Genomic DNA, 15,565 nt, shown 5'->3' on the forward strand with positions numbered 1-15,565 from the left:
TTACGACTGCCGCATTTTATTTCAGTTTTTATAGCTGAATTTATGGCCATATTATCAGCTCTCCAAAAGTTACCCAGTTCAAATACAGTTGTAGCAATCATCACTGACTCATTATCTGTGTGTTCTTCTCTCTGCATCTGCTGAAACCCCTCTTCTAAAGCTTTTCAGAATACTAGTTCCCGCGCACCTACAATGTCTCCACTTAATTTGGGTACCAGGATACAAGGGCTTGTTTTAAACAAAAGCGCTGATTCTTTAGCAAAGGCGGCGCTTTTGATGCCAATCATTCCAGTTTTCCCACAGACAACATACATTACATTCGCACGATTACGCACCTTAACTTTCAAAAAAATGCTTATCAGACCTCGTCTTGACAGCTTCTCCAGAATATAAGCACCTATTATTTCTTTAGAAAAGGGAGTTACCGTGGTCGAGAATAGTGGAAGTGGCCATAACCAAACTTCGCTGCCGGGTTACCTCCCTCAACTTTTAACTGCATAGAGTATATCAAGCGTTGTCTCCTCTGTGTATCTTCTGTAAGGAGGAGGAAACAATCAGTCTTTACTTTCCATACTGTCACTGCTATACGTCATTGAGAAGAAAAGTTATAGCACCACCTCTGTCGAAACTTGGATCTGCAAATATCCGAATCAGTTGTTCTATCATTCGGCGCCTCTACTCTGGGCTACAGTCACAAGAATGTTTACTACGCAAAAGAGGAATTTATCAGTCAGACTAAAAGAATATAGAGCCACATTTTTCACATTTTTAAACGTTTGAATAATATTATTCAGTAATTATTTGTTGTGAAACCTATCCCTAGCATTTACGAATATTATTGCGAGGAAACAAAAAAAAACAAATTCACCTAACACTCGGCCAATCCCCTGCATTGGGTAAGAGTCATGAGATGAGGAGAAGAAGAATGTACAGACCCACAATGATGACTGACACGTGACCTTGGGTTTAGCTGTGGTCGCAATTTTGTAATGCGCGCAGCCGGAACTAATCTTGGAGGCCACCGTGCTGATTAATTTAAAGCACACTTAGTTTCAAAATACATTCAAACAGCCTATTTCTTAAAAGTATCATAAGAATAGTTTCTGATACCTTTATTGCATGGGTTCACTTCTGCACTTGGTGAAACGACAATGAAAAGAAAGAATATGCCTTTTGTTTGAAAACACCACCTAACTTTCTCGACCATTCTTGACGCGATGTTCGGTTTCAAGGTAACCAATGAAACGCAGTGCGCTGAGGGGTGCATTTGACTTTCTTTTGCTGTTCGCTTGTTCAAAAAGCGGTGTCACCAGACCTCAGAAAGGGGCCGGGTTTCGCCAAGCTCAGCCGCCCTGCATAGTGCTCTGGGTGTAGAACAAAGTCGTGGGCTTCTCCATGCATTTGGCGAAGACGACTAAAAGGCGAAAGATGTGTCTTCTGAGTCATTATATTGATCCTTCCCGGCTGATCTACTTCTACACCCCTCTAGATTGTACAACTCTGAAGTCTAGCGTTGTTAGGCCTCACACTCATGCTTTAACAAACGCTAATCATACTAGGCACGCTGGCACGCCGAAGTGTTCCTTTCTCACCGACGTAACGGATGTGTGCGCTCGAAGATCAGTGTCAACATTACAAGTGACTGGGACATGCACGTGAGGCCTCACATTGCACTCGACGTGCATGGTCAGCGAGTGCCATATGGCACAACTATCCGTCTTACGCAAAATTTATACCTTCATTGGAACGCTTATTGTCAAATAATACGACGAATCTAGCAACTTGCTCATTGCTTTTCATTACATAGGTTTTCAGAAAGTCCTTGGCATCTTCCGTGTCGGTCATACTACAATGACGCTCCAATTTATATCGTCTCTACCAGCCACCCTCTAGCTGTGCGGGTCAACATTACTTATCACTATTTGTTATTTTTCTGTTAAACTTCAGTATTACTTCATTCAAGGTATTACTCCAGCATGCGTCAAGTATAGTAATATGGCAGAGCACCTCTAGAAGCTGCTTGGTTTCTCTTCGTTGAATGCCTGAACCACAAGTCCGCAGCAGAGGCTACAATCACCACCGCGAGCAAGATGGTCAAAGCAGAACTGAAATAGGAAAAAAGTAACAAATGCAAGTCATTACCAAACAGGACAATGTTATGCGGTGGTCTACTGCCGCTGATGTCTTTCGCTGCTTGCTTAAATTGTTCGTACCGTAATGGAAATGAACCAAAGGTTGCATAGTCAAAAGAGAGAGAGAGAACAACTTTATTCAGAATGCCTGCAGAATCGGCTGGGCTCCCTCCACGAAGCGACGAATACTTATTAAATATTATATTTTCTTGCGAATATGACTTATCAGCCATCCTGTAACTTTTATCGATGCCGTAGCACTTATCGACAGCAAGACGCAAACTAAGAAGAAAGCTAAAAGCATAGTTCGTCACTTCGGTCATACCATTTAGGCACTTAAATTTGAGAAAAACACCTCATCGCCGAAAACGTCTTCTTCAATGACCTAGCCAATGAGTGGGTCGGTATTGTTTTGTGACAAAAAAATTGTTTTGGATTGCGTGAAGTCACCGATAAATCTTTCATATTCCTTCACCTTGCCAAGAACGGTGTAGCCGCATTCTTGCTACATAGTGTGTACTTACAGTGCAAAGACTTGATCTGGGCCCATCGCTGTCGGTGAGGAATCCTTACAGACAGGCACCTTAACGCGTATGCCATATGGTTCAGTAGCTGCACATGAAGGACGTCAAAGCAAATTATTCAAGTAAGCGCTTTCTGGGTTGTTTCGAGCTGACGTAACAATAACAGGTGCTGCAGTTTCTTCCAGATAAAAGAAAAACCTAAAAATTGATTCTGGCAACCTTCCGACTGCATGAGACATTTAAAACTTGCGGTCCAATTTCAGAAAGTGGTGAATGTATACTAGGGGCTATTTTTGCCGCCAATAATCATAGCGCACACGTTATAAAGAGTATATCGGCGCTATGGCCACGCCACGTTCTCACTGTTGAGCCAGTAAGGAGTCCAACTCAACTGCACGTACAGGTAAAAAAATATAGACCAGGCACACTCCACAAACACATTAGTTCTCTGTACCCTGTACCTGCACATTATACCATGCTTCGGCGAACACACTTATAGAGATCACTACTCGGGTCTCACCCCAGGCCGGCGCCGTCGCCGGTGTCCATAAACACATCGCGCGAAATTAGCAAAAAAAACTCTTGCACCAATGACACAGTGAAGCTTGAACCTGGGTCCGCTGAATGCCAGCCCAGTATTCTAGCAATGAGATACGCCAGTGCTTGGAAATTTTTGGCAAATTTGCCCTAGGCTGGCTTGATGTCGGGAAAGCAATCGTGGTAATACGATTTCTAAAGCATTTTAAAACAGCGAAAGAACAAGCAGTCGTCGCATAATGCGGGTAGCGTAACGAGTGGGTCGTCCAATGATCCAACGCCTTACAAAAGCTTGTTTTTTCAGCTAATAACAGTGGCGCATACCGACTTCAGGCATAATTCCTCATCTTCATCAGCCGCTGCATGAACAATTGGCACTAAATTCCTCGCAAACGTTTAGCGGATATACCACGCCTCAGAAGAATGACGAAAAGTAGCATAGCAAATGCTGGCCAGCTACCTTAAATGATTTATTAATAATGCCGTAGTGGGTACCCAGCAAGTGTGCTTGCAGCAGTTACACCATGAATGTTCGGAAAAGGCTCTGAAAGGCCGCTCTTCTAGCTTTCCATGTGGTTGCGCTGGGCCTTGCGCGCAGGCCTGGCGTTATTTGAAAAAGACACCACCTTCTCAAACTTCCTATCTGTTCTACGGTCGTGGTAAACAGACTGAAAGAGTTGCTCCTGAGTGGCGGAGTCTTGAAAAGCCATACAACAAGAAATTTTACAGCATCAAATTTAAGGCGAACCATGACGCAGAATAGTTGCGCAAGCTTGCAGAGGCACAAGCGAGAGTAGTAACGGGATAGTTGTGCACAATGACATTTAAATGAAGAGTATTGTTAAGCTAAGAACCATTTGTATGATTATGGTAACAAATCGATCCTATTCGTACAAATACGCGAACCCTTCCAAAAAAACTTGCAGCCCATCTACAGAAATTCTACAGAGCATTAGTCATCCGGGATACAGAATATATGTAGACAAGTGACAAACTTTCTGTCACCCCGGCCCGCCACGAAGGTCTAGTAGTTAAGGTACTCGGCTGCTGACCCGCAGGTCGCGGAATCGAATCCCGACGTCGGCAGCTGCATTTCTGATGGAGGCGGAAATGTTGTAGGCCCGTGTGCTCAGATTTGGGGGCACGTTAAAGAACCCCAGGTGGTCGAAATTTCCGGAGCCCTCCACTACGACGTCTCTCATATTCATATGGTGATTTTGGGACGTTAAACCTCACATATTGTCGCAGTACAACGCGAACAAAGCACAAGTACGCCTTGAGGCAGCGAAAGCAGCGTGTTCTCAACAGCTGAGCCACAAGATCTTCTTCGTTCTCGCGTCAAGCCAGAGGCCCACTACCTGGTGTCCGCTAAATCCCCCCATCATCGTTTTTGTCCACATGTAAACACGGGTCATTTGCCTCCCTCTCAAAGAGCATCGACCCGATGCGAAGTCAATAATGCAGTTTTTGTTAAAAGATAAGTCTCACGCAATCACTCGCTGACGTAAGGCTTCATGCGCACTACGTGAACGAGTTCAGGATGGTGCTGGCGACGATTGGTATTACACGAATTGTCGGGAACAACTTCGTAAGTGACGTCACTCAGTTGTCGCAGCACTCGGTATGGCCCAAAGTATCTTCTTTAGAGCTTTTCTGATAGTCCTCGTTTCCGTACGGGTGTCCAAATCCATACTTTGTCGCCAGTTTGATAGACAACTGCTCTGCGGTGAGCATTGTAGCGGCCTGCATCGTACTCTTGCTGCTGGCGGATCCGTAAACGTGCCAGTTGTCTAGCTTCTTCCGCGCGTTCCGTAAACGTGTTGGCGTCTGGGTCGATGTCGTCACTTTCGTGCAGCAGCATCGCATCTAACATAGTTCGTACTTCTCGTCCATGAACGAGGCTGAACGGGGTCATGCGGGTCGTTTCTTGCTTGGCCGTGTTGTACGCAAACGTTATGTATGGCAAGATTTCATCCCAATTTTTGTGTTCAATGTCTACGTACATCGAAAGCATGTCTTCAATGGTTTTGTTCAGACGCTCCGTCAGCCCGTTTGTTTGTGGGTGGTAGGCAGTGGTCTTACGATGCGTTGTTCCACTCAGCATCAGGACGTGATCCAAAAGAGCTGCCGTAAATGCGGTTCCTCTGTCTGTGATCACGACGGTTGGTGCACCATGCCTCAGTACAATATTTTCGATGAAAAATCTTGCCACCTCCGCTGCTGTACCTCTCTGAATAGCTTTTGTCTCGGCATAACGGGTCAGATAATCCGTCGCGACGATAACCCAGCGGTTTCCTGCAGTGGAAATAGGAAGTGGGCCCAAAATGTCCATGCCTATCTGGTAGAATGGAGCTGTTGGGACCTGCACGGGTTGCAGTAGGCCAGCTGGTTTAGTCGGTGGTGACTTGCGTCGCTGGCAGTCGAGACAGGTACGAACGTGGTGCTTCACGGCTGTGGTTAGTCTCGGCCAGTAATACCTTTGCTGTACTCTGGCCAACGTTCTCATGTAACCCAAATGGCCAGAGGTCACCTCGTTGTGGCATGCTTTGAGTATTTCGGTACGAAGGGCTGCTGGTATGACGAGCAGATAGGCGGATCCTGTCGACGAAAAGTTTCTTTTGTAAAGTACTCCGCCCCGTAAACAAAACGATGACAATACTCTTGCGAAAACTCTTGGCGCCTTCTGAGATCTGCCTTCCAAGTAGTTAATTAAGCCAAGCAACTCAGTGTCGTCACGTTGTTGCTGCGCAATGGCGGTCGTGTCGAGGACACCGAGAAATGCCGTTTCCTCCTCCTCGGGTAGGGTTGCCGACTCAATGGGTGAACGGGACAGACAGTCAGCGTCCATATGTCGCTTGCCTGACTTGTGCACGACCGTCATGTCAAACTCTTGCAGTTTTAGGCTCCAACGCGCTAATCGGCCGGTGGGATCTTTTAGATTAGTTAACCAGCAAAGCGAGTGATGGTCACTAATAGCTTTGAAGTGTCGGCCATACAAGTACGGGCGAAATTTCATTACTGCCCATACTACGGCGAGGCATTCTTTCTCTGTTGTTGAATAGTTAGCCTCTGCGCGTGTTAGCGTTCGGCTTGCGTAGGCGATCACTCTTTCTGTGGCCTCTTGCCGTTGCACAAGCACAGCCCCAAGACTTACATTGCTAGCGTCTGTGTGAAGCATCGTCGGGGCTTCTTCGTCGAAGTGGGCGAGCACAGGGGGCGTTTGGAGACGTTGACGCAGGTCATTAAAGGCAGCCTCCTGTTCTTCTTTCCACTCAAAGGCAACATCATCTCTTGTGAGACGAGTTAGTGGCGACGCGATGCGGGCGAAGTCTGCGATAAACCGGCGATAATAGGCACAAAGGCCTAGGAAGCGTCTGACAGCCTTCTTATTGGAGGGTACTGGGAACTGTGCGACGGCGGCAATTTTTCCAGGATCGGGCCGGACGCCTGCGTTGCTGACGACGTGACCGAGAAACTGAAGTTCGTGAAAACAGAAATGGCACTTTTCTGGTTTCAATGTTAGGCCCGCGAACCGTATGGCACGTAAAACAACTTCCAGCCTTTTGAGATGCTCGTCAAAAGTGGTCGAAAACACTATAACGTCGTCCAGATAGACTAGGCACGTCTTCCACTTCAATCCCGAAAGTACCGTGTCCATAAGCCTTTGAAAAGTTGCGGGCGCGGAGCACAAACCGAAAGGCAAGACTTTAAATTCGTATAAACCATCTGGGGTCACAAAAGCGGTTTTCTCTCGGTCTCTTGGGTCTACCTCGATCTGCCAGTAACCACTCCTCAGGTCCATGGAAGAAAAGTAGCGAGCGTGCCGAAGTCTGTCAAGGGAGTCATCAATACGTGGGAGCGGGTACACATCTTTCTTGGTCACCCGATTCAGCTTCCTGTAGTCCACGCAAAAACGCAGGGTGCCGTCCTTTTTCTTTACTAGCACTACAGGCGATGCCCAGGGGCTCTGCGACGGTTGAATGACGTCATCTGCAAGCATTTTCGCGACTTGTTGTTGTATGGCTTCGCGTTCCTTTGAAGCTACACGATAAGGGTTCTGGTGGATAGGTCTCACCGTGTCCTCGGTGATTATTCGGTGCTTTGTCAAAGGTGTTCGACCAACTCGTGATGTCGTTGAAAAGCAGTCGCGGAATTCGGCTAGCAGCTGAAGAAGTCTCTGTCGTTCGTCCTTTGACAGAGTGGTGCCAACATCGAGAATGGGTTCTGGTTCTTGATTAGGCTCTTCGTCCAATACCGAAAAACATAAACTGCCTAGCATTTCTACAATATTGTCGTACGAAGCGATAGCTGTGCCCTTCGGAAGGTGCCGGCGCTCAGCACTAAAGTTCGTCAGAAGTAAATTCGTGCGTCCACCAGTGAGACGGACGATACCTCGTGCGACCAAAATGCCATGACTAAATAGCAGCGAGCCAATTTGGTCAGCAATGCCTTCGCCATCAAACGCTTCGTCGCCTTCTACTGAAACAAGAGTGCATGACCGGGGCGGGACGACCACATCATCATCAATTATACGTAAAGTGTTGCTTATTGCGTCTGAACAGTCAACTAAACCAGGGCGGTTGCGGAATGTAATTGAACGGTCCGGGATGTTGATGACGGCACCATATTCTCTTAAGAAGTCCATCCCTATGATCAAGTCCTTGCAACACGAGGTGAGGATGACGAACGTCGCCACGAAAGAAGAGCCACCGATGTCGAGTCTTGCTGTACACCTTCCGACAGGCATCAACAGCTGGCCGCCTGCTGTCCTCAGGTGAGGTCCCGTCCACGTAGTCTTCACTTTTTTGAGGCGTACGGCAAGGTTTTCACTTATGATAGAAAAGTCGGCGCCGGTGTCAACTAAGGCTGTTACTTGCTGTCCGTCTACCGAAACGGTAAGATCTGTGGTCACAGTTTCGTCGGTGTTACAACTTCTCGGCTTTACGGCGTCCTGTGGTACAAGTAACGGGGGCTTTTTTTCGTCGCCTTGACGGCCTGCAACCTCACCCCCGGAGGTCGCCGCCTTCAGTTTCCCCGGCGTGGACTTGGTGACCTCCTTCCACTGACGTCGGCTGTAGTTCGGTGGCGCGACGAAGGCGAATATGCCGGAGACGGAGAGCGTGGTCGACGTCCCAAACCTGGCTGGTAATGAGGCACACTGTCGTCATTATTGGCACGGCGGTTGTCAAAATGGGACTGAGACAAGGGGAGTCCTTGAGAATGAGTGTCCCGGCGTGGTGCGTAGCCGTCGTTGGCGCGTCGATCGTCAGACCATTGCCGAAGAGGTCGAAACATATCTACGCGGTGCCAGCAATGGCGGGAAATGTGGCCCACACCTCCGCAGGTAAAACAAAGCGGGCGCCTATCTACAGTGCGCCAGGCGTCTGTTTTACGAAGCTGTGGACGCCGCAACGGCTCGTAATGTGGCAAATGCCGTGTCTCGTTGGGAGACGGCTCTTGGTACGGCGGCATTTCGTACGGCGGTACGACGGCAGGTCGTCGCGGTGTCTGTTCTTGTGGCGACCAAGGAACAGCTGCCGATGGCTGGCGGTACGACGGCGCAACGGGCGGCGGGCGGCGAAGCGCGGCTGCGTAGCTCATAGGTCGCTGATCGTCAGTAGGATCAGCTGTTGAAAACGCTTGGCGTATTTCTTCGCGGACGACTTCAGCGACAGACGCCGTGGGTGGTTCCGTGACCAGATTCCGGAACTTCAGCAGCTCTTCGCGAACAATCTCTCTTATCACATCGCGCAACGAGCTTTGATTGTCAGATGCCGTTGCGGCGACTTGCATGTGGGCGCTGCTGGACAAGCGATCGTATTGTCGGCATCGTAGGTGAAGCGCCCGTTCGATAGCCGTAGCTTCTTTGATGAAGTCTGTCACGGTGCTTGGCGGGTTCCGCAAAAGTCCGGCGAACAGTTGCTCTTTAACGCCGCGCATGAGGTAGCGCAACTTTTTGTCGTTGGTCATGTGCGGGTCAGCTTTACGGAAGAGACGGGCCATGTCCTCAGCGAACATTGCGACCGTTTCGTTGGGTTTCTGAACCCGTAGCTCGAGTAAATGCTGCGCACGTTCGCGCCGGTCGACATCGGCAAATGTGTCAATCATCCCTCTTTTAAAGTCGCTCCATAATGACAAACTGCCTTCTCTGTTCTCGTACCAAGTTTTAGCGCTGTCGTCGAGATAAAAATAGGCGCGGGAAAGCCTTTGTTCAAGGGACCACTGGTTGGTGTTAGCGACACGTTCATAGTGATCAAGCCATTCTTCGACGTCTTCATGTGCTCCACCACCAAAGCGATCAGGCACCAGCGGTGAAAAAAAGGTTACCTGAGATGGGGTTGGCAAACTACTGTCTCGTAGTAACTGTTGTGGATTGGCGGTGGCCATTGGTAGATCTGAGCGGTGCTTTGTAGAGTGTTCCTGTGAGAGAGTGAACTCTGGAAGGAGGCCTCGCAAGCGACGACTGAAGCGATGTACGGGAGTGTCGACAAGTGCTTCTGGGCTGGATGAACGGCTCCCCGTGGGAGTGTGGAGCATCAGGCGGGGTCGCGGGCCAGCACCTCCACCAGTGTCGCAGTACAACGCGAACAAAGCACAAGTACGCCTTGAGGCAGCGAAAGCAGCGTGTTCTCAACAGCTGAGCCACAAGATCTTCTTCGTTCTCGCGTCAAGCCAGAGGCCCACTACCTGGTGTCCGCTAAATCCCCCCATCATCGTTTTTGTCCACATGTAAACACGGGTCAATATCAATCAATTCGTCACCCCCTGTCAGTTCTGAGTAGACAATCGGTACACCCGTTCTGCAGAAAGTCTGCAGAGCATCAGTAGCTGCGCATGATTTAGCATTCCTGGAGAGTATCTTCGAACATCTGCAGAAAGTCTTCGGCAATTCTGCAGCATTTCTGCAGAATATACACAGCGTTTTGTCATGAATGAACAAAAAGTAATAGCTACCGTTTGCACTAGCACGCACATTCAAGGAACATACATCTAAGGGTAGTATACCGCCCATACACCCACCTAACACGTGCCCAACATATACAAGCAACAGCAGCTAAGTAAATACTAAACACATACACCTCCCGCACTTAACAGTCTAACACCCACCACCTTGTGTATATAGGCATGTCTTTGTGACCGGCCATTGAGTGCTGGTACGAAAATTCTTATGCTTCAAAAATTTACACTTACACAAACACAAAATACGTAATAAATTATGGTGACTGTGACGTAGCCAGAAAGTAAACATATATTTTATAGTGCACTTTAAAAACTGCAACAATCTTTTAATTAGGGACATTTAACTACCATCTGACAGGCAGTCACATGAGGCTGCAGAAAAGCTGCAGAATTTCTGCAAACAGTCTGCGGACCAGGGTGGTTGACTGATGGGTGATGGAAAGCTGAAGCCTTTTTAGTTATGGTTACGAAATATGTAATGAACAAGTTGTATAAATATATCCGTATCTAATATATACATCCACACATGCACCCACAGGGCCCATAATAAAAGACATGTCTACTGGTCGTCTGCAGAAAATCTGCAGACTTGGTTCGTAACGGGATGACTGGAGGTTGTCTGATGGGTGACTGAAAGCTGAAGCCCATTAATTATACTTATGGAATGCGTCATGACCCAAAATGTATAGATAGATAAGCGCATAATAAATACGTCCACACACGCAATCACAGGGCCCTCAATAAAAGACAAGTCTGCTTGTCGTCTGCAGAAATGATGTAGAGTAGCTCTGTACGGGGGTGACTGGTGGGTGACTGATGCGTGACTGATGGGCGAGGCTTATTCAATGATTGCCATCAAATATGCCAAGGTCCAGAATGTATACATACATACGTGAGTGTTATTACATTCAAGTGCACGCAATCTGGGCTCACATTAGCAGAAACGCTTGCTTGCCGTCTGCTTGTCGTCTGCAGAAATGATGTAGGGTAGCTCTGTACGGGGGTGACTGGTGGGTGACTGATGGGTGACTGATGGGCGAAGCTTATTCAATGATTGTTATCAAATATGCCAAGGTCCAGAATATATACATACATACGTGAGTGTTATTACATTCAAGTGCACGCAATCTGGGCTCACATTAGCAGAAACGCTTGCTTGCCGTCTGCTTGGCATGTGCAGAAAGTCTGCAGACGAGGTCTACAGTAAGGTCGACTCTACAGGAAGGGGACTGGGGTGACTGATGGGTGCCTCGTGGGTGACAGAAAGGCTAAACTCATTTTTGTAAGGGAAGCCGAGCCGTTTATTGTACTTGGTAAGGCTGAGCTATAGAAGCTGGCTTGCCACTTTCAAATTATTCGCATGTAACACTGACCGTCATTCAGTTGCGTTCGTCATAAAGATTTTTTATTGCATATGAAGGGACGTACGTACAAATTCTTAAGTAGGGTCCACAATCACCCAGTGGTATTACCCTTTTTTATATACTATCCGAAAAACTAAGGAGAAGAATGCGTACGAATCAGTATGCCCAGGAACCTTAAGCATTTCATGAAATTAGGAACTGCTTTCTTTTTTTTCATAATAGGACTGTACTTGCAAAGTTATATAGATAAGTGAAGCGGTTCAATTCCGTTTCTTTTTCTTGACAAGCCAGATGCTCTTTTAGAGTAATTGAGAAAAACGCAATGCTTTACCACACCCAATCTGATCCAGCTTGCTGTAATTGTTTTTTGTTGTGTTCATGTCGTCGGAACACCTCGAACGTGCACCTCACTTGAAATGCGGGTAACCTACTAAAGCTGATATTCAGACGCAATGTTGCATTCGGCGAGTACAGAATACACAACATGATATTAGGCCCAACTTGATCGAAAAGATTCACTTCGAACCTGCCTTGGCTACATGGGCGAAACTAAGTGCTAATGACTATTTGGCCATGATTTGCCACTACATTCACTAAATAAATGTCGTTTTCTTGGTAGCCTATATGATAGGATAAGGAGATTTCTAGGTAGCCTTGAATGTTTCCAATAAAATAATGCTGAATCATCCTGTTTTCAGCAGACCTTCTTTGCTTCACAGCAGCCTGCGTACATAGTATGAAAAAGGACATGCTACCTTGTTCATTCAGACATGTTTTTTTTTCTTTTTTGCTATCTGGCAATCATATTATTTGAATCGCTAGGCCACGGTGTCTATATTTTTCATTCAGCAACACGCTTGAAAAAACGTGCGTTTTTCCTGGGCTTATTTGGCGCGGATAACTTCAACTTTTTCTTCGTCACCCTCGTCACCATTGAACGTGTCTACATCTACATTTCATGCTCAACGTCCTTGGCGTGATTCATTCTAAATACAACAGCTTTCGGCACTCAATACGAAAGTAACAAACTATGCAACCAAGGACTGCACCTTTTATACTCTTTATTCTCCGAAATTTTTCCTATTATTTTCACGTCCGACACCTTCCTTTCAGCCACCCTTCTCTATACAGTAGTTTGAAAACGTTTCTGGCCGGCAGATAACGGAGATATATAAATAATATATTGATAGGAACTGTATTTTACGTGCAAAAACAAAAATTTGATTATGACGTACGCCGTATATGGGGGAGCGCTCCAGAAATCTGAACCACCTGGTGTTCTTTAGGGTGAACTGATATCGTAAAGTAAACTAGCCTATGGCCGGGATCAATCCCACGACCTTCGGTCAGCAGCCGAGTAGTACCATAACCGCTACAACCACGGCTGCGGACTACACTTCAAACATTGATAATTACTTCCTCAACTATTCGTCTAATAATTATTGGTAAGAATTCCAGCTCAGTGGTTCATTGTGAGTACGCACATTCCCAATCTCAACGTGTGCAGGCAAAATAGTGAAGCGACGACCACGGTCATATAAGCGTGCTCCGACATGTGTTCATTCCAACACGCGCTTCTTGCTTGCAAACCTTACAAGTGAAAAAGATGCTGTTGCCATAATTACCTCTACATCTGTTTCTCTTTTTTAACAGAAAGATTGAAGTTTTGCTTTGCATCTCAACCCCAAGCGTTAACGGTGATGTCAAACTTACCAGCTGCGAGCAAATTTTCTATGTCAGTGGCCGTGCACGTAGACGGCGCACAAAGCGCTGCACGTAGGCCCTCTTGATAGGGGTTCTCTTGCAAGCTCTCAAACTCCTCAAAACTTGCTAGCCGCATTTTTATCTGCGGCGTACTCTCGAAGATTCGCCTCATGAGCTTGGTGATGAACGGGTTGCCTCGCGTCTTCAGGAAGGCGCTACAGTATGAGCCTCGAAACGCCACCAGGCTGCTGTTGGCGTCGTCTGGAACTTCAATGCTGAGGCATTCATCATACCGCCCCAAACTACCGCTGTTCAGCTCAAACACTCCTTCGGGAACGCCGGCTGACTCGACAACTGCAAACAAGCAAAAACAAAAAAAGATATGGAAAAAACGCGGCTGATCTCTTTTCTAGGAATTCGTATAACATGAAGTGAAACGTGTCTCTGCAGAGGTAGTTGAGCATATATTGTGCATTGTACCACTACAAAGGTGAAGGAATGAATGCTACAGCAACTAATAGCGATGTCACTCAAAGAACGGCCAGCCACTGGAAACATGCAGCGCACATGTCAACAGAAAGCAACGACTAAATGAGCATACACAAAAACAGCGTGTACTAACAATTGTCACATATAGACAGCTCGACGCTTAAAGCCCGCTTTTCAAATAGAAATTCGTACGAAACGAACGCACAAGTATACACAAGACAAGCGCGACCTATTGTCACAATTCTTACCCCTTGGTGTGTGAGCAGCGGGCGTCTTTTGTAAACACGGCCGCAGCAGCAAGATAAGCGACCTTTGACCTCTCCCAAATTACAAGTGTGACAAACGCGCGCACAAGAGAGACCACGCTCCTTAAAGGCAGCGCTAACCAAAAGGCCACAGGGGATGGCCTTTAGAGCGCACTCCATGCAGCCAACGTGAGCTCGTCGCGCCATCTCACTACTGATTACGAAAAGTCACTAAAGTTACGGAACTCCGAGAACCACCACACGGTGTGTAGTATGTCTGAATTGCTTGCCGTTAACATATTTGACAATGGACGTTCCGTGGCTAACTGGTTAGCACCACGCGCTGCGAATCGACATGTCGTCGCCAGTGCAATGTTCCACGACAGAACCTTCTCTTCTCCTTTTTTTTTTGCAGTTTCCTCGTATACAGTTTGCAACGTCATATTCGTAACGAAAATACGTTCGCGGAGCCGGGATGCACGTCGGCATAAAACGCTTTCGTGTTAAAGGAAACACTCATCGGTCTCGTAATTCTACTCGTTTTGTTTCTTGTAACGCCTGCCTTGGACAGATGCCTCAAGATTACTTCTTAAATATATTATTTTCATCGGCTCCAACATTACGGTGCGTGTCCAGCCGCATGGAAAAATGTCGAGCTATGTTTCACAGACGTGGAGCAAACGTGTGGATAAAGCACAAAACATGCAGCGATGTATGCCTATCGATGTTTATGGCGGTATCTGAAATATATATGCCAGTGAGCACGCATAAAAACATTTAATAAAGCTGAACCTCAAAAGTTTTCTTGAGTGTGTTTGTGTGCAAAGTTAAATTGCCAATTCAGGATTGCGCACTCGCGGTTGCAATTTAGAGAAACACCGCGCTATAATTTTGCAGACCGTGTCTATACAATGCAAGAAAACTTTTTTACGCCATCTCTCATTCGGCGTCGAGCTCTCCATATTTCTTTTTACTACAGCACCACTTAACTGTGCTGTATAAGAAAAATAAAATAATGTTGATTTCGTGCATGGCACGATTCAAGAGCATGCGATTAGTTTCGTAAGTATTTCGTTATTTGACAGTGTTGACTGTTCCATAATTTGTTTACTTAAGACGAGCCGTTACTGTGCCTAGCGAGAGCATGTGTGTGAACGCTGCACAGCAGCTAGGACGATGGCTTTACGACACACGGTTTGTGCACTGATAATTTGTAAAGGATACAATGACATAAATAGGAGGCATGCAATCATGGTCAATGCGTTATTGAGATGCTCACACAATCCGAAGCAACTATACCTTTTAGAACACAATAGGGTTGCCAGGGCATTCAAACTTTTTGATGCATGACTGCAAGATACGAGTAGTTGCTATATAGGGGTAAAGCATTCACGTTACGAAGACAGTGTGGAATTTCGTCGTCGTATGCATCGAAGCGTGTGCTTACATACTACCACACGTCTATTTTATGTTTTCAAAGTTTTTGAAGTCATGGTCTGTGGAGAAACGTCCACAGTAGTTAGACGTAGATTCATTAAACTAGTTGGACTGTATCGGACATCTGATATTTCGTGGTAGCTGCCACAAAAAAGTGCTTGACAGCGTATGGT

The 15,565-nt window shown here is 46.7% G+C and overlaps 1 protein-coding gene across 1 annotated transcript in view; it reads right to left on the reverse strand.

Moving 5' to 3' along the window:
• LOC119161027 (nose resistant to fluoxetine protein 6) overlaps positions 1-15,565 on the reverse strand; it is a 204,287-nt gene that overhangs the window by 96,354 nt on the left and 92,368 nt on the right. Inside the window, exons 3-5 of the mRNA XM_075880084.1 lie at positions 13,231-13,575; positions 2,657-2,744; positions 2,008-2,105 (exon numbers count right to left, since the gene is read on the reverse strand). Of these exons, the coding sequence (XP_075736199.1) occupies positions 2,008-2,105; positions 2,657-2,744; positions 13,231-13,575 (531 nt within the window). The remainder of the gene's footprint in view (positions 1-2,007; positions 2,106-2,656; positions 2,745-13,230; positions 13,576-15,565) is intronic.

The sequence above is a fragment of the Rhipicephalus microplus genome, chromosome X (assembly GCF_043290135.1).
Source record: "Rhipicephalus microplus isolate Deutch F79 chromosome X, USDA_Rmic, whole genome shotgun sequence".
NCBI classification, from domain to species: Eukaryota; Metazoa; Arthropoda; class Arachnida; order Ixodida; family Ixodidae; genus Rhipicephalus; species Rhipicephalus microplus.